Source organism: Oncorhynchus keta, chromosome 25 (assembly GCF_023373465.1).
Source record: "Oncorhynchus keta strain PuntledgeMale-10-30-2019 chromosome 25, Oket_V2, whole genome shotgun sequence".
In the NCBI taxonomy this organism is placed as follows: Eukaryota; Metazoa; Chordata; class Actinopteri; order Salmoniformes; family Salmonidae; genus Oncorhynchus; species Oncorhynchus keta.
Genome location: NC_068445.1, coordinates 25353374 through 25375407, shown reverse-complemented (window position 1 = coordinate 25375407; position 22034 = coordinate 25353374). Strand labels below are relative to the sequence as shown.

Below are 22034 nucleotides of genomic sequence, written 5' to 3'. Positions count from 1 at the left end.
CATTTATGTATTATTTATTTATTTGTGCTATGAAAAAATAATACTGTTGCTATGTCTCTCTCTAACTAAGGTGCGTGAATAGAGGAGAAAACTGAGTGTATTTATTATTTATTATTTCAGAGAAGTACAAGTGAAACAGACAACAGAGTTTCAATAAAGTAAATAGTGCAGGTTAGGTTTGTCTCCCTAGCTAGGCCACTGCATCAGCATCCAGGGCAGCTCAAAGCACAAACAGGACCGGCGGCATACAAAGGAAATTGCATAAAACACGAGTAAGCCTTACATGAAATACATTGTGCCAGACAGCAAGAGATGATGTTGATAATGGGGCGGCAGGCTAGTTCATAATGCAGTAAAAGAAAGAAGTCCAGCAGTATTTCTTATAAAAGAGACCGTGGATACCCCATTGGGAATATTAATGGTCTTTTTCAAATTAATTTCATATTTAGAATGTAGGACTACATCTCCGATACAATGACCGGGAGCGCATAATAAGGCCTGCCAATGGCGTTTAGATCAGCCTGTGTCAAAGAACAAAAACAGACAGAGAGAGACTCGGGGAGGAAATCTGACAGCCAGAGTCTTCTTTGGGCTTTGCCAGCGATAACAATTCATTCAAATCCACACCGCTTTGTTCTACCCTATCCCTTTCTTTCACGCTGAAAAATCAACGAAAGGAGAGAGAGAGAGTAAAAAGAAAAGTTACTCATTAATAATACCAGCTGAAAACTGCTTGGTGGAAAATAGGATTTTAGGAAATGGTTCTTTATGAAGAGGATAATGTCTACAGGAAGTCAGTGTTAGCGATTTGATAATGTCTACATGAAGTCAGTGTTAGCGATTTGATAATGTCTACATGAAGTCAGTGTTAGTGGTTTGATATAAGGTCTACAACAAGTCCGTGTTAGCGGTTTGATGTCTACAGAAATTCAGTGTTAGTGGTTTGGCTAAACCGGTTATCTCCATGTTGTTGTTTACTCTCTAGTGAGAGATGCAGTCAGTCCTGTGTTTTGACACTCGGCTCTACATTATGTATACCCTGTGGAAATAATGATACATGCAGGTCCATGCTGTGTGTCTGTGCGTGTGTGTGTGTGTGTGTGTGTGTGTGTGTGTGTGTGTGTGTGTGTGTGTGTGTGTGTGTGTGTGTGTGTGTGTGTGTGTGTGTGTGTGTGTGTGCGTGTGCGTGTGCGTGTGCGTGCGTGTGTGCGTGTGCACGTTTGTGTGTATCTGTCCTGGCATTAGTACTGAACGACCTGCCTCTATTTTAAATTAACACAATTGTTCACTCTTCCGTTAACAAACCTATGCTCAGAAAGGTAGCCCATATTGAGATGTAAACAGATCATTCCAGAGGGTGAAACCCTCCCCAAAGCAAAGCAGTTCATAATAGCCATACTGTAGACACACTGTTTGATGAAGATACAGTGAGCCTCATATGCATAAAGGAAATCCATATGTTTAGCTTAAAGTATTCTTGTCTTACGGTGCTGCATAACATTGGTACAGCTGAAGAACATACGCACATCCAGGTACTTTCTGCAGGAGCTGGAGTTGTAGGGAGACTCATGGAAAACAGAAAGGAAAATGCTGCACACTGCTGCTCATGCAGGTGATATTTATTTACAATGTTTCGACCCTTCGGTCTTCATCAGGCATCCATATCCCAGGTGGGAGTGGAAGGTCCTATACGTAGGGTCAGTGACATCACTTCCTGAAACAGGTGGTTCAAAAAATTATATTGGACCACGGCTGGAATTAAATTAAAACAAACATTGTCCCTGCACCTTGAATGACCTTGTTGGTGTAGTTAATTAGACAAGTAGCAAGATGTCTACTGAGCGAAACAAGACAAGTCCTTTAATTGGGTTAGGGCTATTTTCATATTATGTGAGTTTATGGCATTGCAGATTGGATTGAATTGAGCTGTGCAGAAACAATGTAAGACACACCTTCAATACACTGACACCATTTCCACCCTACTGATCCAAGCCAAGCCCATCTGTACTGCATTGGCCTGCTTATGCATTCCCCTTGGTTTTTGAAATATTGCTAGAAAGAACAATGTGAAAAAATACCCCAGCCAACACAGTGTAGGATTGGGGTCGGTAGGATAGTGTGGAAAGGCTAACATAAGACACCTCTGATCTAGTACCGTAATTGCACAGGAGTCATTGAGCAGAGAGGTGTTTGATGACCACAGGGAGGCTGGGTGGGATGATTGAATGATCTCTACATCCTCACTCCTCATCCCCTCCGTCTCTGTATCCATTGGATGTGATCTAGATCTTCTCCTTTTGTAAGATTTTAAGACCTACGAGCCGATCTATTCATATTAATTACATCCCACTAACAGCTCATGGTCAAATTAGGATTTATCAAGAGCGACTATTTCCAGGGACCAACTCTATTATCCCTATTCAGTGGTCTGAGCTTCATGATGGCAATCCTTCCAGCTGAGACATTTTCTAATGGTGATCCAGAGGAAGTTAACTAGAGGCTTTATTATCCCAACCAGGAGCTGCTGGGTGGCCTGCAGCACAATGCTTCAATAATAAGTCTTAAAGAAGGATGGTGAATAATATTTACATCATTTAGTAGACACTCTTATCCAGTGTGACAGTAGTGAGTGCATACATTTTCATTCGTACTGGTCTCCTCGTGGGAATCAAACCCACATCCCTGGCGTTGCAAGTGCCATGCTCTACCAACTGAGCCACAGGGGACCACAATGTACTAGCTAGCACCTGAGCTTCACAGAGGGCAGAAAAGAATAGCGTCTGAATGAGAAGGAAAATTAAAAACATTTCTAGCCTATACCTCACAGTCAATATGAAAATGCAATTTCCTTGCTGTTAGCTCTCTGTTGCTCTCTAGTTTCCCTCTTTACCCCCTGATCATTCCAAATGAAACATTGTACAATATTTTCAATATTTTCAATTCATCTGTATCATTTGTAATCAAGACATGTCACAATATTGATTTTCACACCTGGATTGGGCAATAATGGCGCCGGAGGAGATGGCTGCCGTTTTACGGTCCCTTAACCAATTGTGCTATTGTGTGTGTTTTTTTATATGATTTGTAACTTATTTTGTACATAATGTTTCTGCCACCGTCTCTTATGACCGAAAAGAGCTTCTAGATATCAGGACAGCGATTACTCACCCCGTACCGAAGAAGATTTTTTCTTTAACGATTCGGACGCTAAGGATTTACTTTAGACCTCTGACAATGCCCTCATCCTAGGCATTTGCTGGAGAAAGAGACGGAGATATCGGGCGATGTAGGTCTGGGTGCCTTGTAAGGATCCGAATGCGAGTGGCTAATCTGCCTTTACTACCGGTCCTATTTTCCAACGTACAATCTTTGGACAGTAAAATAGACAAACTTCGAGCACGTACAGTATATCCTACCAACGGGACATTAAAAACTGTTATATCTTATGTTTCACCGAGTCGTGGCTGAACGACGTCATGAATAACATACAGCTGGCAGGTTTTACACTTTTTTTGGTAGGATAGAACAGCTGCCTCCTAAGACAAGGGGTGGTGGTCTGTGTATATTTGTAAACAACAGCTGGTCTCAAGGTTTTGCTCGCCTGAGGTATTGTATCTCAAGATAAGCCGAGACCACACTATTTCTCAGGAGAGCTTTTATCTATATTCTTCGTAGCTGTCTATTTACCACCACAAACCGATGATTGCACTAGGACCGCATTCAATGAGCTGTGTATGGCCATAAGCTAACAGGAAAATGCTCATCCAGAGCTGGCGTGCCTAGTGGCCGGGGACTTTAATGCAGGGAAGCTTAAATCTGTTTTACTTCATTTCTACCAGCATGTTAAATGTGCAACCAGAGGAAAAAACTCTAGACCACCTTTACTCCACACACAGAGACACGTACAAAGCTTTCCCTCGCCCTCCATTTAGCAGATCTGACCATAATTCTATCCTCCTCCTTCCTGCAAAAACTAAAGCAGGAAGGACCAGTGACTCAGTCTATAAAAAAATTGGTCAGATGAAGCAGATGCTAAGCTAAAGGACTGTTTTGCTAGCACAGACTGGAATATGTTCTGGAATTCTTCCCGATGGCGTTGAGAAGAACACCACATCACTTCACTGGCTTCATCAATAAGTGCATCGATGAGGTCGTCCCGACAGTGACTGTACGTACATACCCCAACTAGAAGCCATTGATTAAAGGCAACATCCGCACTGAGCTAAAGGGTAGAGCAGACACTGTGAAGGAGCGGGACTTGGAAGCTTACAAGAGCGGAACTCGGAAGCGGGACTCCGAAGATTATATAAGCTTATATAAAAGCTTATAACCCGGAAGCTTATAAGAAATCCCGCTATTCCCCCGACGAACCATCAAACAGGCAAAGCATCAATACAGGACTAAGATTGAACACTACACTGGCTCCTACACTGGCTCCAACACTTGTAGGATGTAGTAGGGCTTGCAAACTATTACAGACTACAAAGGGAAGCACAGCCACGAGCTGCCCAGTGACACAAGCCTACCAGACGAGCTAAATATTTCTATGCTCGCTTCAGGGCAAGTAACACTGAAACATGCATGAGCGCATCAGCTGTTCTGGACGACTGTGTGATCACGCTCTCCGTAGTCGATGTGATTGAATGATCTTTACATCCTCACTCCTCATCCCCTCCGTCTTCATCCGACATTTAAACAGGCAACATTCACAAGGCCGCAGGGCCAGACAGATTACCAGGACATGTACTCCGAGCATGTGCTGACCAACTGGCAAGTGTCTTCACTGAGATTTTCAGAGTCTGTAATACCAACATGTTTCAAGCAGACCACCATAGCCCCTGTTCCCAAGATGAAGGTAACCTGCCTAAATGGCTACCAACCCTTAGTACTCACGTCTGTAGCCATGAAGTGCTTTGAAAGGCTGGTCATGGCTCACATCAATACCATTATCCCAGAAACCCTAGACCCACTCCAATTTTCATACCAATCCAACAGATCCACAGATGATGCTATCTCTATTGCACTCTACACTGCCCTTTCCCACCTGGACAAAAGGATGCCTATGTGAGAATACTATTCATTGACTACAGCTCAGCGTTCAACATCATAGGCCCCTCAAAGATCATCGCTAAGCTAATGACCCTGGGACTAAACACCTCCATCTGCAACTGGATCCTGGACTTCCTGACATGCCGCTTCCAGGTGGTAAGGGTAGATTTTGCCATGCTGATCCTCAACACGGGGGCCCCTCAGGGGTGTGTGCTCTGTCCCCTCCTGTACTCCCTGTTCACTCATGACTGCATGGCCAGGCACGACTGCAACACCATCATTAAGTTTGCCGATAACACAACAGTGGTAGGTAGGCCTGATCACCGACAACGATGAGACAGCCTATAGGGAGGAGGTCAAAGACTTGGCCGTGTGGTGACAGGACAACAACCTCTCCCTCAATGTGATCAAGACAAAGGAGATGATTGTGAACTACGGGGAAAGGAGAACCGAGCACACCTGCATTAACATCGACAGGGCTGTAGTGGAGCAGGTTGAGAGATCACCAACAAACTATCATGGCCCAAACACCCTAAGACAGTTGGAAGAGGTCATGACAAAGACTATTTAGGAGACTGAAAAGATTTGGCATGGGTCCTCAGATCCTCAAAACGTTCTACAGCTGCACCATCGAGAGCATCCTGACTGGTTGCATCACTGCCTGTTATGGCAACTGCTTGGCCTCCAATTGCGAAGGCACTGCAGAGGGTAGTGCGTACGGCCCAGTACATCACTGGGGCCAAGCTTCCTGCCATCCAGGACCTCTATACCAGGCGGTGTCAGAGGAAGGCCCTAGAAATTGTCAAAGACTCCAGCCACCCTGGTCATAGACTGTTCTCTCTGCAACCACACGGCAAGCAGTACCGGAGCGCCAAGTCTAAGTCCAAGAGGCTTCTGAACAGCTTCTACCCCCAAGCCATAAGACTGCCAAACAGCTAATCAAATGACTACCCAGACTTTTTGCATTGCCCCTCCCCCCTTATTTTACGCTGCTACTACTTTCTGTTTATTGTCTATGCATAGTGACTTTAACTCTACCAACATGTACATATTACCTCAATTACCTCAACTAACCGGTGCCCCCACACATTGACTCTGTACCGGTACCCCTTGTATATTGTTACTTTTATTTTTTTAAATGTACTTATCTATTTTTTACTTAACACTTATTTTTCTTAAAACTGCATTGTTGGTTAAAGGCTTGTAAGTAAGCATTTCACTGTAACACCTGTTGTATTCAGCGCATGTGATAAATACAATTTGATTTGATTGCTCCAGTATTCATTGAGATCAATGTTGGTACATTTATCAAAGCAATGCAACAGATGTGGTTGGTTCCCCAAAGGCATGTTCTTCTTCAGTATCTGTGACTAGGAGACTTTAACGAGACTATAAATCAACAGGAAGGGCACGTGGATATGCACTACCTCATTTCTTAAGCCTCTGATACCTGGGGATGGGATCGCAAGGTCCCCGTGGTGGTCAATGGTAAGTAAAATGCTTTCAGCTATGTTTCTCCCCCGAAAGCTGAGTTTATCTCCTCAACAGGGCAGCGAAATGACAAGGTAAACAATTGTCTTTCTGAGAACAGACTTTCTATAGGGGGAGAGTTGCTTTCCCATTTCCTGTGCAGCACAGGTTATCTCAGGTTAATGTGAAATTTCATAGCAAATAACATGGCAGTGAAAACCAGACGGGCCGGCCGGCCGGCACAGTGTTGCAGGCCGAGGAGGGAGTGTGATGGGAATAAGTCTTAATCTGCCGCTCTGTTTCTGTCACAGCTCGTTCCAGGTCAAATTATGAGAGCCTGCCAGTGAGTTTAGTTTCATTACAAACAGATGAGTCGATCGCTCATCCTGTTATGGACCTACAAGCCTCCCCGTTGCTGCAGACAGGTACACATTTAAGGTTGAACGATGGCATAAATTGGACTCAGTAACTAGGGCATTGGAACTACAATATCACTTAACAACCTCGACACTGAATTTGGCCATAGACACAACTCAATTGAAGTGATCTGGTGCATTGCCCCATCTCCTTCTGTCTGTCATTATTATGGAAACAATTAAACATATGCTTGCTAACAACTAGCCATGAAAAATCGAACTAAGCCCATATAAAACATACCTCATTTGATTTGGTATGGTTGTCAGCTTGTGGTTGTGTCCCCACTAAAGAAAAACAATTGCACAAAGATTTGTGTTTATAATGCTTGTATGGCTGATTGAAAGAGGCAGTAGAAAAGCTGTCACAGTCAATAAAATAAACTTGAAGAGAGATAAAAGGAAGGACCCCGTGATGGGTCGCCTGATTTGAAAATGGGGTCACGAGAGAAGCTCTTAAATACATTTTTAAAAATGTGCTTGGTTTATAGAACCGGGGTTAGGTCATTAACCTCCGGCAGCCACTAGATCTGGTTGTAAAAACAGAGGTCTCTGTTTTCTTCCTACAAATGTCGCTCTATCTTTTTAACGTTTTAAGCTACAAAATATTATGACCCCATCACTGAAAGATAAGACTCTCAAGAGCATGTATGTCTTCTGTTTCCCTCTACAATACCCACAAGCCTCATTAGAACAGAGTGGACAAGACCAGGCACTAAATCAGACTGGGGGAATAAGAACATCATCAATGATGTTGTTCTTTTCTACACAGAAGATTATACAACATTATTGCCTTTTTATTTTTTTTATTTCACCTTTATTTAACTAGTTGAGAACAAGTTCTCATTTGCAACTGCGACCTGGCCAAGATAAAGCATAGCAGTGTGAACAGACAACACAGAGTTACACATGGAGTAAACAATTAACAAGTCAATAACACAGTAGAAAAAAAGGGAGTCTATATACAATGTGTGCAAAAGGCATGAGGAGGTAGGCGAATAATTACAATTTTGCAGATTAACACTGGAGTGATAAATGATCAGATGGTCATGTACAGGTAGAGATATTGGTGTGCAAAAGAGAAGAAAAGTAAATAGATAAAAACAGTATGGGGATGAGGTAGGTAAAAATGGGTGGGCTATTTACCGATAGACTATGTACAGCTGCAGCGATCGGTTAGCTGCTCAGATAGCAGATGTTTGAAGTTGGTGGCGGATATAAAAGTCTCCAACTTCAGCGATTTTTGCAATTCGTTCCAGTCACAGGCAGCAGAGAACTGGAATGAAAGGCGGCCAAATGAGGTGTTGGCTTTAGGGATGATCAGTGAGATACACCTGCTGGAGCGCATGCTACGGGTGCGTGTTGCCATCGTGACCAGTGAACTGAGATAAGGCGGAGCTTTACCTAGCATGGCCTTGTAGATGACCTGGAGCCCGTGGGTCTGGCGATGAATATGTAGCGAGGGGCAGCCGACTAGAACATACAGGTCGCAGTGGTGGGTGGTATAAGGTGCACGGATGGCACTGTGATAAACTGCATCCAGTTTGCTGAGTAGAGTGTTGGAAGCAATTTTGTAGATGACATCGCCGAAGTCGAGGATCGGTAGGATAGTCAGTTTTACTAGGGTAAGTTTGGCAGCGTGAGTGAAGGAGGCTTTGTTGTGGAATAGAAAGCCGACTCTAGATTTGATTTTCGATTGGAGATGTTTGATATGAGTCTGGAAGGAGAGTTTACAGTCTAGCCAGACACCTAGGTACTTATAGATGTCCACATAATCAAGGTCGGAACAATCCAGGGTGGTGATGCTAGTCAGGCGTGCGGGTGCAGGCAGCGAATGGTTGAAAAGCATACATTTGGTTTTACTAGCGTTTAAGAGAAGTTGGAGGCCACGGAAGGAGTGTTGTATGGCATTGAAGCTCGTTTGGAGGTTAGATAGCACAGTGTCCAAGGACGGGCCGGAAGTATATAGAATGGTGTCATCTGCGTAGAGGTGGATCAGGGAATCGCCCGCAGCAAGAGCAACATCATTGATATATACAGAGAAAAGAGTCGGCCCGAGAATTGAACCCTGTGGCACCCCCATAGAGACTGCCAGAGGACAGGACAGCATGCCCTCCGATTTGACACACTGAACTCTGTCTGCAAAGTAGTTGGTGAACCAGGCAAGGCAATCATCAGAAAAACCGAGGCTACTGAGTCTGCCGATAAGAATATGGTGATTGACAGAGTCGAAAGCCTTGGCAAGGTCAATGAAGACGGCTGCACAGTACTGTCTTTTATCGATAATATATATAAAAATATATGCCATTTAGCAGACGCTTTTATCCAAAGCGACTTACAGTCATGTGTGCATACATTCTACGTATGGGTGGTCCCGAGGATCGAACCCACTACCCTGGCGTTACAAGCGCCATGCTCTACCAACTGAGCTACAGAAGGACCACAATCGATGGTGGTTATGATATCGTTTAGTACCTTGAGCGTGGCTGAGGTGCACCCGTGACCGGCTCGGAAACCAGATTGCACAGCGGAGAAGGTACGGTTGGATTCGAGATGGTCAGTGACCTGTTTGTTGACTTGGCTTTCGAAGACCTTAGATAGGCAGGGCAGGATGGATATACTGTAGGTCTGTAACAGTTTGGGTCCAGGGTGTCTCCCCCTTTGAAGAGGGGGATGACTGCGGCAGCTTTCCAATCCTTGGGGATCTCAGACGATATGAAAGAGAGGTTGAACAGGCTGGTAATAGGGGTTGCGACAATGGCGGCGGATAATTTCAGAAATAGAGGGTCCAGATTGTCAAGCCCAGCTGATTTGTACGGGTCCAGGTTTTGCAGCTCTTTCAGAACATCTGCTATCTGGATTTGGGTAAAGGAGAACCTGGAGAGGCTTGGGCGAGTAGCTGCGGGGGGGCGGAGCTGTTGGCCGAGGTTGGAGTAGCCAGGCGGAAGGCATGGCCAGCCGTTGAGAAATGCTTGTTGAGGTTTTCGATAATCATGGATTTATCGGTGGTGACCGTGTTACCTAGCCTCAGTGCAGTGGGCAGCTGGGAGGAGGTGCTCTTCTTCTCCATGGACTTCACAGTGTCTGAAGAAGCTGGCCTTAGCTTTCCTGACTGACTGTGTGTATTGGTTCCTGACTTCCCTGAACAGTTGCATATCGCGGGGACTATTCGATGCTATTGCAGTCCACCACAGGATGTTTTTGTGCTGGTCGAGGGCAGTCAGGTCTGGAGTGAACCAAGGGCTATATCTGTTCTTAGTTCTGCATTTTTTGAACGGAGCATGCTTATCTAAAATGGTGAGGAAGTTACTTTTAAAGAATGACCAGGCATCCTCAACTGACGGGATGAGGTCAATATCCTTCCAGGATACCCGGCCAGGTCGATTAGAAAGGCCTGCTCACAGAAGTGTTTTAGGGAGCGTTTGACAGTGATGAGGGGTGGTCGTTTGACTGCGGCTCCGTAGTGGATACAGGCAATGAGGCAGTGATCGCTAAGATCCTGGTTGAAGACAGCGGAGGTGTATTTGGAGGGCCAGTTGGTCAGGATGACGTCTATGAGGGTGCCCTTGTTTACAGATTTAGGGTTGTACCTGGTGGGTTCCTTGATGATTTGTGTGAGATTGAGGGCATCTAGCTTAGATTGTAGGACTGCCGGGGTGTTAAGCATATCCCAGTTTAGGTCACCTAACAGAACAAACTCTGAAGCTATATGGGGGGCGATCAATTCACAAATGGTGTCCAGGGCACAGCTGGGAGCTGAGGGGGGTCGGTAGCAGGCGGCAACAGTGAGATACTTATTTCTGGAGAGAGTAATTTTCAAAATTAGTAGTTCGAACTGTTTGGGTATGGACCTGGAAAGAATGACATTACTTTGCAGGCTATCTCTGCAGTAGACTGCAACTCCTCCCCCTTTGGCAGTTCTATCTTGATGGAAAATGTTATAGTTGGGTATGGAAATCTCCAAATTTTTGGTGGCATTCCTGAGCCAGGATTCAGACACGGCAAGGACATCAGGGTTAGCAGAGTGTGCTAGAGCAGTGAGTAAAACAAACTTAGGGAGGAGCCTGATGATCTTCTAAACTTCCCAATACCTTCCTGATATATTTCAGCCACTTCAAACCATACTTACTTCAGATTGAAATACTGTAAACACTACTGTCAGACTGATTTGTAATAGACTGTTATAGCCCCAATTAAAACATTGGCCTTTGATTACATCACTTTTATACATGGTGGGGTCACGCATTTTTTTAAAATCCAAATGGGGTCGCCGGGCCAAAAGAGTTTGGAACCCCTGATTTATAGTATGACCTATTTAGACAACAGCTTCAGATTCTAATTTAACGCTATAATATAACGTGATATATCGGATCATTTAATGGTATAATTTACCATGTATTAACACCCTGACAGTCTATCCTCTCCATATCATTGTCAATTTCACTCCAGTCAAACACACACACACACACACACACACACACACACACACACACACACACACACACACACACACACACACACACACACACACACACACACACACACACACACACACACACACACACACACACACACACATACACAGGACTCTGGTGCATTGAGACGTCATTGGTAGCCCTGTCTGACTGCACAATCCCCACAAGCTTCAATCGGTAGAGAGGACAGAACGCAGCCATGCTGAGTTCCATCTGGTGCACACACACACGCAGCCACACACATACACACATTCCCTCCCGGACAACCCCACTGTCACTAGGCACACAACCCTGACTCAGTGCGTACGGCTCTTTTATGTGTCACTACACCTGAACTCACGATTTTCAACGTCAGCACTTCAAATGCCAGAATGCACAGAGCCAGGATGCCCTGTTAACTCACCAGATAAGCTAACCTGGTCTCAGGGCAATTTGTTGGATTTTATACATATATTGTTCCCTCCATTTTGAATGATATATTATGTTACGTTAGTCGTGCAATAGCATACTGGTCAGACTCAGTAGGCGAGCACACCATCCACCGATTCCAAGCATATTACTCAACAATGTCCAATCTCTAGATAACAATGTGAATGAAATTAGGGCACGAGTTGCCTTCCCAAGAAACATCAGAGAATGTAACATCTATTTTTCATGGAAACATGGCTTACTTGGGATATGTTGTCAGAGTCGGTACAGCCACCTGGTTTCTTCACGCATTTCGCTGACAGAAACAAACATCTCTCTGGTTAAAAGAAGGGTGGAGGTGTATGCCTTATGATTAATGAATCATGGTGTAATCACAACAACATAGAGGAACTCAAGCCCTTTTGTTCACTCGACCTAGAATTCCTTACAATCAAATGCCGACCGCATTATCTTCCAAGAGAATTATCTTCGATTATAGTCACAGCCATGTATATCAACCCCCCCCAAGCCAATCCCTCGTCGGCCTTGAAAGAACTTCACGGGACTCTATGTAACCTGGAAACCATACATCCTGAGGCTGCATTTATTGTAGCTGGGGATTTTAACAAAGCTAACCTAAGAACCATACTTCCTAAATTCTATCAGCATATCTAATACACAATAAGAGCTGGTAGCTTTCTGGATCATTGCTACTCTAACTTCCGCAATGCATATAAAGCCCTCCCCCGGCCTTCCGCAAATCTGACCATGACTCCATTTTGTTGCTCCCAGCCTATAGACAGAAACTAAAACAGGAAACGGCCGTGTTCAGGTCAATACAACGCTGGTCTCACCAATCAGATTACACACTTCAAGATTGCTTCGATCACATGGACGCGTGGATATGTTTCGGATAGCCTCAGACAATAACATTGACGTATACGCTGACTCGGTGAGCGAGTTTATTAGCAAGTGTGTGACCATTAAAACCTTCCCTAACCAGAAATCGTGGATTGATGGCAGCATTCGCACAAAACTGAAAGCGTGAACCACCACTTTTGATCATGGCAACACGACCGGAAACACAACCGAATATAAACTGTGCAGCTGTTCCCTCCGCAAGGCAATCAAACAAGCAAAGTGTCAGTATAGAGACAAAGTAGAGTCGCAAATCAAGGGCTCAAACACGAGACATATGTGGTAGTGTCTCCAGTAAATTACGGATTACAAAAAGAAAACCAGCTCCGTCGCGGACACAGACGTCTTGCTCCCAGACGAATTAAACAACTTCTTTGCTCACTTTGAGGACAATACAGTGCCACTGACATGACCCGCTACCAAAGCCTGTGGACTCTCCATCTCCGTGGCCAGCATGAGTAAAACATTTTTTAAGTGTTAACCCTCGCAAGGCTGCTTGCCCAGGTGGCATCTCTAGCCGCATCCTCAGAGCATGCACAGACCATCTGGCTGGTGTGTTTATGGACATATTCAACCAATCCCTATCCCAGTCTGTTGTCCCCACATGCTTGAAGATGGCCACCATTGTTCTTGTTCCCAAGAAAGGTAACTGAACTAAATGACTATCGCCCCATTGCAATCACTTCTGTCATCATGAAGTGCTTTGAGAGACTAGTCAAGGACCATATCACCTCCACCCTACCGGATACCCTAGACCCAATCCAATTTGTCTTCCGCCCCAATAGGTCCACTGATGATGCAATCGCCATCACACTGCCCTATCCCATCTGGACAAGAAGAATACCTGCTGATCATTGACTACATCTCAACATTTAACAACATAGTGCCCTCCGAACTCGTCATTATGCACTGGGTCTCGATAACCCCCTCTGCAACTGGGTCTTGGACTTTCTGACGGGCCGCCCTCAGGTGGTGAAGGTAGGAAACAACATCTCCACCCCGCTGATCCTCAACACTGGGGCCCGACGATTATGCTTTCACAGCCCTCTCCTGTACTCCCTGTTCACCCATGACTGTGTGGCCATGCACGCTTCCAAATCAATCATCAGGTTTTCAGACGAAACTACAGTGGTAGGCCTGATTACCAACAACGATGAGACGGCCTAAAGGGAGGAGGTGAGGGCCCTTGGAGTGTGGTGTCAGGAAAATAACCTCTCGCTCAACGTCAACAAAACTAAGGAGATGATTGTGGACTTCAGGAAACAGCCGAGGGAGCAGCCCCCTATCCACATCGACGGGACAGTAGTGGAGAAGGTGGAACGTTTTAAGTTCCTCTGCGTACACATCACAGACAAACTGTAACGGTCCTCTCACACAGACAGTGATGTGAAGAAGGCACAGGAGGCTGAAGAAATTTGGCTTGGCATCTAAAACACTCCTAAACTTTTACAGACGCCACTATCGAGAGCATCCTGTAGGGCTGTATCACCGCCTGGTATGGCAATTGTACCACGGTCTGCACAACGCATCACCAGTGGCAAACTACCTGTCCTTCAGGACACCTACAGTACCCGATGTCACAGGAAGGTCAAAAAGATCATCAAGGACAACAACCATCCGGCGGACGTAGAGTATTATACGTATGTCTCTGAGACCAGACTGCTTGTTGCGTTGTAACAACAAAGGAGAATTTACGGGGAGAATTTACATTGGTGGTTAGGATAACTAACAACAAAGGTTAGGATCAAATCAGAGTGCTTTTGGTGAAAAGCCAAATTTCTTCAGCCTCCTGAATTTATTTATGAATTTATGAATTGATGATTTACGTTAAATGTTAGGAGAACTAAAACAACAAAGTTTGGCATAACAGAATTGATGAACAGTTAGAATAAGGGTTAGGGTTAGCTATAATGTTACAGTTGTCTCTGGCGTGACTCGAACACGTAACCTTTGGATTGCTAGGGAGTCGTGGTATATGCACATCCATCCTCCCCGACCAACATCACTGCTTTTGCTTTGTCTAAAGTATCTAGAACATTAGTACATATTATATGTCTTGGAGGTGCAGATAAATATGCGTAGTATGCTTCGTATGGCTCTGAGGCCAGGCTGAATAAGCATAATGTGTAGACTACAGAGTACATGTTATTAAAGGAATATTTTTCTTTGTGAGAGCAAGAGAGAGTGAACATGAAGAAGCCCATTAGAGGGAAAATATTTAGTAGTCAATTTAAGTTTGGATCAATTTGTTGTGATGCAGTTCTGCCTACACCGCCTCATAAACATTTAATTTCAACTAAACGTGAGAAATTTTCAAAAATGTAAACATCTCATTATGGCTAGTACCCTCATTATCACCAGATTACACCAGAAAAATAGAAGATGAAAAAACACAGCACTGTTGAGCATATCAAGCATGGGAAGCGTAAAGAGGTTTGCAGTTGAAATATAATTAGGATGCTGGTGGGGGATGGTTTACAAGATGATCATGTGTACCAGTGGTTGCCATAGGAATCAGTTTCAGTGTGACCCGCTTTACCTCTAGATGCCTGGAAAGTATTACGCTACTGTGAAACCCCTAGGTAAATGCAATGGGAGGAGTCCAACCGGCTATGATAATGAACAGCATCTATAATGAAAGTGCTACTGTCTGGTGCCTGTTTGTGTGCTTGTGTACAGCAGCAACCATGACTGTGGTTGTGTGCTATTCATTTCATTAACTGGGTCATTTAAAACGGCAACATGAAATCGGATTCCAATCACTAGAATCACTGCTCCACAGTTCCAGTTACTATGATGTTGGTGTGAGGCCTAATCAGTGGGAGCAATTGAGCTCCTGGTCTGTAGAGAGAGCGTGGGGAGGAGAGGGAGGGAGTTAGAGAGGAGGGATAGGGAGAGACAGAGAGAGAGCAAGAGAGAATGAGGGACACTGGAGAGAGTGAGGGAGACTGAGAGAGAGAGAGAGAGAGAGAGAGAGAGAGAGAGAGAGAGAGACTGTTGGCTGTGGAGACTGGAGGGAGAGAGAATCCACTGCAGAATTATTAACAACAGACTCGTACATTTCCTCAGTGAAAATGTACTTAGCAAATTACCGCAGAACAGACAAGTATTCACCTAGCACACCCTAATTGACAAACAATCAAACCAAAACAAAGGCAAAGTCTTCTCACGCTTTGTTGATTTAAAAAAAGCTTTTGACCCAATTTGTTATGAGGGTCTGCTATACAAATTGAAAAAAAGTGGTGTTGGAGTAAAAACATACAACATTATAGAATCCATGTACACAGACAAGTGTGCGGTTAAAATTGGCAAAAAACACAAACATTTCTTTCCAGAGGGCTGTGTGGTAGGACAGGAATGCAGCTTGAGCCCCACCCCCACCCTCATCAACATATGCAGTGCATTCGGAAAGTATTCAGACCCCTTGACTTTTTCCACATTTTGTTACATTACAGCCTTATTCTAAAATGGATCAAATAATTAGTTCAATTGATTGGACATCATTTGGAAAGGCACACACCTGTCTATATAAGGTCCCACAGTTGACAGTGCATGTCAGAGCAAAAACCAAGCCATGAGGTTGAAGGAATTGTCCGTAGAGCTGCGAGACAGGATTGCTTCGAGGCACGGATCTGGGGAAGGGTACCAAAAAATGTCTGCAGCATTTAAGGGCCCCAAGAATACAGTGCCTCCATCATTCTGGTGCCACAGGGTTCAATTCTCGGGCCGACTCTTTTCTCTGTATATATCAATGATGTTGGTCTTGCTGCGGGCGATTCCCTGATCCACCTCTATGTAGACGACACCATTCTATATACTTTCGGCCCGTCATTGGACACTGTGCTATCTAACCTCCAAACGAGCTTCAATGCCATACTCCTTCCGTGGCCTCCAACTGCTCTTAAACGCTAGTAAAACCAAATGCATGCTTTTCAACCGATCGCTGCCTGCACCCGCATGCCCGACTAGCATCACCACACTGGATGGTTCCAACCTTGAATATGTGGACACCTATAAGTTCCTTCTGTGGATCAGTTGGTAGAGCATGGCGCTTGTAACGCCAGGGTAGTGGGTTCGATTCCCGGGACCACCCATACGTAGAATGTATGCACACATGACTGTAAGTCGCTTTGGATAAAAGCGTCAGCTAAATGGCATATATTATTATTATTATTATTATATTATTATTTACCTAGGTGTCTGGCTAGACTGCAAACTCTCCTTCCAGACCCATATCAAACATCTCCAATCGAAAAAAATCAAATCAAGAGTCGGCTTTCTATTCCGCAACAAAGCCTCCTTCACTCACGCTGCCAAGCTTACCCTAGTAAAACTGACTATCCTACCGATCCTCGACTTCGGCGATGTCATCTACAAAATCGCTTCCAACACTCTACTCAGCACACTGGATGCAGTTTATCACAGTGCCATCCGTTTTGTCACTAAAGCACCTTATAGTACCCACCACTGCGACTTGTATGCTCTAGTCGGCTGGCCCTCGCTACATATTCGTCGCCAGACCCACTGGCTCCAGGTCATCTACAAGGCCATGCTAAGTAAAGCTCCGCCTTATCTCAGTTCACTGGTCACGATGGCAACACCCATCCGTAGCACGCGCTCCAGCAGGTGTATCTCACTGATCATCCCTAAAGCCAACACCTCATTCGGCCGCCTTTCGTTCCAGTACTCTGCTGCCTGTGACTGGAACGAATTGCAAAAATCGCTGAAGTTGGAGACTTTTATCTCCCTCACCAACTTCAAACATCAGCTATCTGAGCAGCTAACCGATCGCTGCAGCTGTACATAATCTATTGGTAAATAGCCCACCCATTTTCACCTACCTCATCCGCACAGTTTTTATTTATTTACTTTTCTGCTCTTTTGCACACCAATATCTCTGCCTGTACATGATCATCTGATCATTTATCACTCCAGTGTTAATCTGCAATATTGTAATTATTCGCCTACCTCCTCATGCCTTTTGCACACATTGTATATAGACTCCCCTTTTTTTCTACTGTGTTATTGACTTGTTAATTGTTTACTCCATGTGTAACTCTGTGTTGTCTGTTCACACTGCTATGCTTTATCTTGGCCAGGTCGCAGTTGCAAATGAGAACTTGTTCTCAACTAGCCTACCTGGTTAAATAAAGGTGAAATAAAAATAAAATAAAAAAATTAAAATTCTTAAATGGAAGAAGTTTGGAACCACCAAGACTCTTCTAAAGCTGGCCACCCGACCAAACTGGGGGGCTGGAGTCAGGGAGGTGACCAACAACCCAATGGTCACTTTGATAGAGGTCCAGAGTTCCTCTGTGGAGATGGGAGAATCTTCCAGAATGACAACCATCTCTGCAGCACTCCACCAAACAGGCCTTTATGGTAGAGTGGCCAGACAGAAGCCACTCCTCAATAAAAAGCACTTGACAGTGCACTTGGAGTTTGCCAAAACGCATCTAAAGGACTCCCAGACCATGAAAAACAAGATTGTCTGGTTTTATGAAACCAAGATTGAACTCTTTGGCCTGAATGCCAAGCGTCACGTCCAGAGGAAACCAGGCACCATCCCTACGGTGAAGCATGGTGGTGGCAGCGTCATGTTGTGGGGATGTTTTTCAGTGGCAGGGAGACTAGTTAAGATTGAGGGAAAGATTAATGGAGCAAAGTACAGAGAGATCCTTGATGAAAACCTGCTCCAGGGCGCTCATGACCTCAGACTGGGGCGTAGGTTCACCTTCCAACAGGACAACGACCCTATGCACACAGCCAAGACATCCCCTACCCGATCAACAGCCCTCCACCCCCCACAGCAACTCGCCCAAGCCTCCCCCATTTCTCCTTCACCCAAATCCAGATAGCTGATGTTCTGAAAGAGCTGCAAAATCTGGACCCCTACAAATCAGCCGGGCTAAACAATCTGGACCCTCTCTTTCTAAAATTATCTGGTTGCAACCCCTATTACTATCCTGTTCAACCTCTCTTTCGTATCGTCTGAGATTCCCAAAGAAGGTCATCCCCCTCTTCAAAGGGGGAGACACTCTAGACCAAAACTGCTACACACCTATATCTATCCTATCCTGCCTTTCTAAGGTCTTCGAAAGCCAAGTTAACAAACAGATTACCGACCATTTTGAATCTCACCGTACCATCTTCGCTATGCAATCTGTTTTCAGAGCTGGCCATGGCTGCACCTCAGCTACGCTCAAGGTCCTAAACGATATCATAACTTCCATCGATAAGAGACATTACTGTGCAGCCATATTCATAGACCTGGGCAAGGCTTTCGACTCTGTCAATCACCACATTCTTATCGGCAGACTCAACAGCCTTGGTTTCTCAAATGATTGCCTCGCCTGGTTCACCAACTACTTATCTGATAGAGTTCAGTGTGTCAAATCGGAGGGTCTTTTGTCCGACCTCTGGTAGTCTCTGTGGGGGTGCCACAGGGTTCAACTCTTGGGCCGACTCTTCTCTGTATACATCAATGATGTCGCTCTTGCTGCTGCGGGTGATTCCCTGATCCACCTCTACGCAGACGACTCCATTCTGTATACCTCTGGCCCTTCTTTGGACACTGTGTTAACTAACCTCCAGACGAGCTTCAATGCCATACAACTCTCCTTCCGTGGCCTCCAACTGCTCTTAAATACTTGTAAAACTAAATTCATGCTCTTCAACCGATCGCTACCTGCACCTGCCCGCCCGTCCAGCATCACTACCCTCGACGGTTCTTACTTAGAATATGTGGACAATTACAAATAGGTGTCTGGTTAGACTGTACACTCTCCTTCCAGACTCACATTAAGCATCTCTAATCCAAAATGAAATCTAGAATCGTCTTCCTATTTCGCAACAAAGCATCCTTCACTCATGTTGCCAAACATACCCTCGTAAAACTGACCATCCTACCAATCCTCGACTTCGGCGACGTCATTTACAAAATAGATTCAAACACAGTGCCATCTGTTTTGTCACCAGTTTTTACTTTGTCATTATGGGGTATTGTGTGTTGATTGATGAGAAGAAAAAAATGGAATCCATTTTAGAATAAGGCTACAACGTAACAAAATGTGGAAAAAATCTATGGTTCTGAATACTTTTCAAATGCACTTTATATGAACGAATTGGCGAGGGCACTGGAACAGTCTGCAGCACCCGGCCTCACCCTACTAGAGTCTGAAGTCAAATATCTCCTGTTTACTGTTTACTGCACTTCCTAACCTCCTGCCAAATGTATGACCATGTTAGATTTCATATTTCATATTTCCCTCTGATTACACAGACCCACAAAGAATTTGAAAAAAAAATCAAATTTTGATAAACTCCCATATATATTGGGTGAAATACTGCAGTGTGCCATCCCAGCAGCAAGATTTGTGACCTGTTGCCACAAGAAAAGGGTATCCAGTGAATAACAAACACCATTGTAAATACAACCCATATTTATGTTTATTTATTTTCCTTTTTGTATTTTAACTATTTCCACAATGTTTCAACACTGTAACAGAGAGAGAAAGAAAGTGAGAGAGAGGAAGCGAGAGAGAGAGAGAGAGACTGTGTTGGCTGTGGAGACTGGAGACAGAGAGAGCAAGAGAGTGAGAGAAAGAGAGAGAGGGGGACTGTTGGCTGTGGAGACTGGAAAGAGAGAAAGAGACACCAAATAATGCATGCAGAGCCGAATTAGGACGATTCCCGATAATGATCAAAATCCAGAAAAGAGCAATTAAATTCTACAACCAAGTAAAAGGAAGCGATTCTCAAGCCATGAGAAAACAAAAAGATAATAACTTTACAAATTGTAATGAATCAACAAAAAATAGCAAACTAGAATGTTATTTTGCAGTAAACCGAGAATACACTGCAGCAGAATACCTGACCACTGTGACTGACCCAAAATTAAGAAAAGCTTTGACTATGTACAGACTCATTGAGCATGGCCTTGCTATCGAGAGAGGCTCTGTGATAGGCAGACCTGGCTCTCAAGAGAAGACAGGCTACATACAGTATGTGCCCACTGCCCACAAAATGAGGTGGAAACTGAGCTGCACTTTCTAACCTCCTGCCAAATGCGTGATCATGTTAGAGACACATATTTCCCTCAGATTACACAGACCCACAAAGAATTTGAAAAAAAAAATCCAATCCTATATCTTTTGGGTGAAACAACACAAATACTACAGTGTGCCATCACAGCAGCAAGATTTGTGACATGTTGTCATAAGAAAAGGGCAACCAGTGGAGCACAAACACCATTATAAATACAACCTATATTTATCTGTTTATTTATTTTTCCTTTCGTATTTCAACTATTGTTACAACACTGTACATAGCCCATAATATAACCTTTGAAATGTCTATATTATTATTTTACTTTTGTGAGTGTAATGTTTACTCTTAATTTCTGAAATGAGAGAGAGAGAGAGAGAGAGAGAGAGAGAGAGAAGAGAGAGAGAGAGAGAGAGAGAGAGAGAGAGAGAGAGAGAGAGAGAGAGAGAGAGAGAGAGAGAGAGAGAGAGAGAGATGTTTATTTATTTTCCCTTTTGTACTTGAACTATTTGCACATAATGACATTTGAAATATCTTTATTATTTTGGAACTTTTGTGAGTGTAATGCTTTCTATTCATTTTTATTGTTTATTTCCCTTTTGATTATTATTTACTTCACTTGCTTTGGCAATGTTTACATATGTTTCCCATGCCAATAAAGCCCTTGAATTGAGACACAGAGAGAGCGACAGAGAGACAGAGACAGAGAGAATGAGCTAGCCAGGACAGCGCTGCTTCTTCCATTTACAGCCAGGCTGCAGCTTTCCCTTGCCACAACCCTCACAAGAAAGATATATGTTCCTATTTCCCCTACTTTGCTTTGTCAGAAAATGGTTTGGGACCGTGTTACGCTTCTAGGGACAACAATATAAAACAACATTCATTCACTGAGCATACAGTACGTACACAACTCTTCATACATTTTACATTTCAACATATTCTGTCTCATACAATTAATCCAAACAAAACTTGGTTTATTCAAATGAAAGAAGGCAGCTCACTTTGACCTTTTCACTCTCCAAATCCTGAATTGTGTTCCATAATTCTAAAACGGTCTGATTTGTTTCATTACAGGTGCAAGCAGTTGACCTACCCAGAGGACCTCCCTCAGATCTCAGTGGTGTTCATCTTTGTGAACGAGGCCTTGTCGGTCATCTTGCGGTCCGTCCACAGCGTGGTCAACCACACCCCTGCACACCTTCTCAAGGAGATCATCCTGGTGGACGACAACAGCGACAGTGGTAAGACTTCTAGT

General features: G+C 44.2%; 1 protein-coding gene across 2 annotated transcripts in view; it reads left to right on the top strand.

Annotated features, from left to right (window-relative positions):
• LOC118358450 (polypeptide N-acetylgalactosaminyltransferase 9) overlaps nt 1-22034 on the top strand; it is a 140861-nt gene that overhangs the window by 23205 nt on the left and 95622 nt on the right. For both annotated transcript variants that reach the window (XM_035736288.2, XM_035736287.2), the window contains one exon: nt 21854-22020. In XM_035736288.2, coding sequence (XP_035592181.1) covers nt 21854-22020 — 167 coding nt within the window. The remainder of the gene's footprint in view (nt 1-21853; nt 22021-22034) is intronic.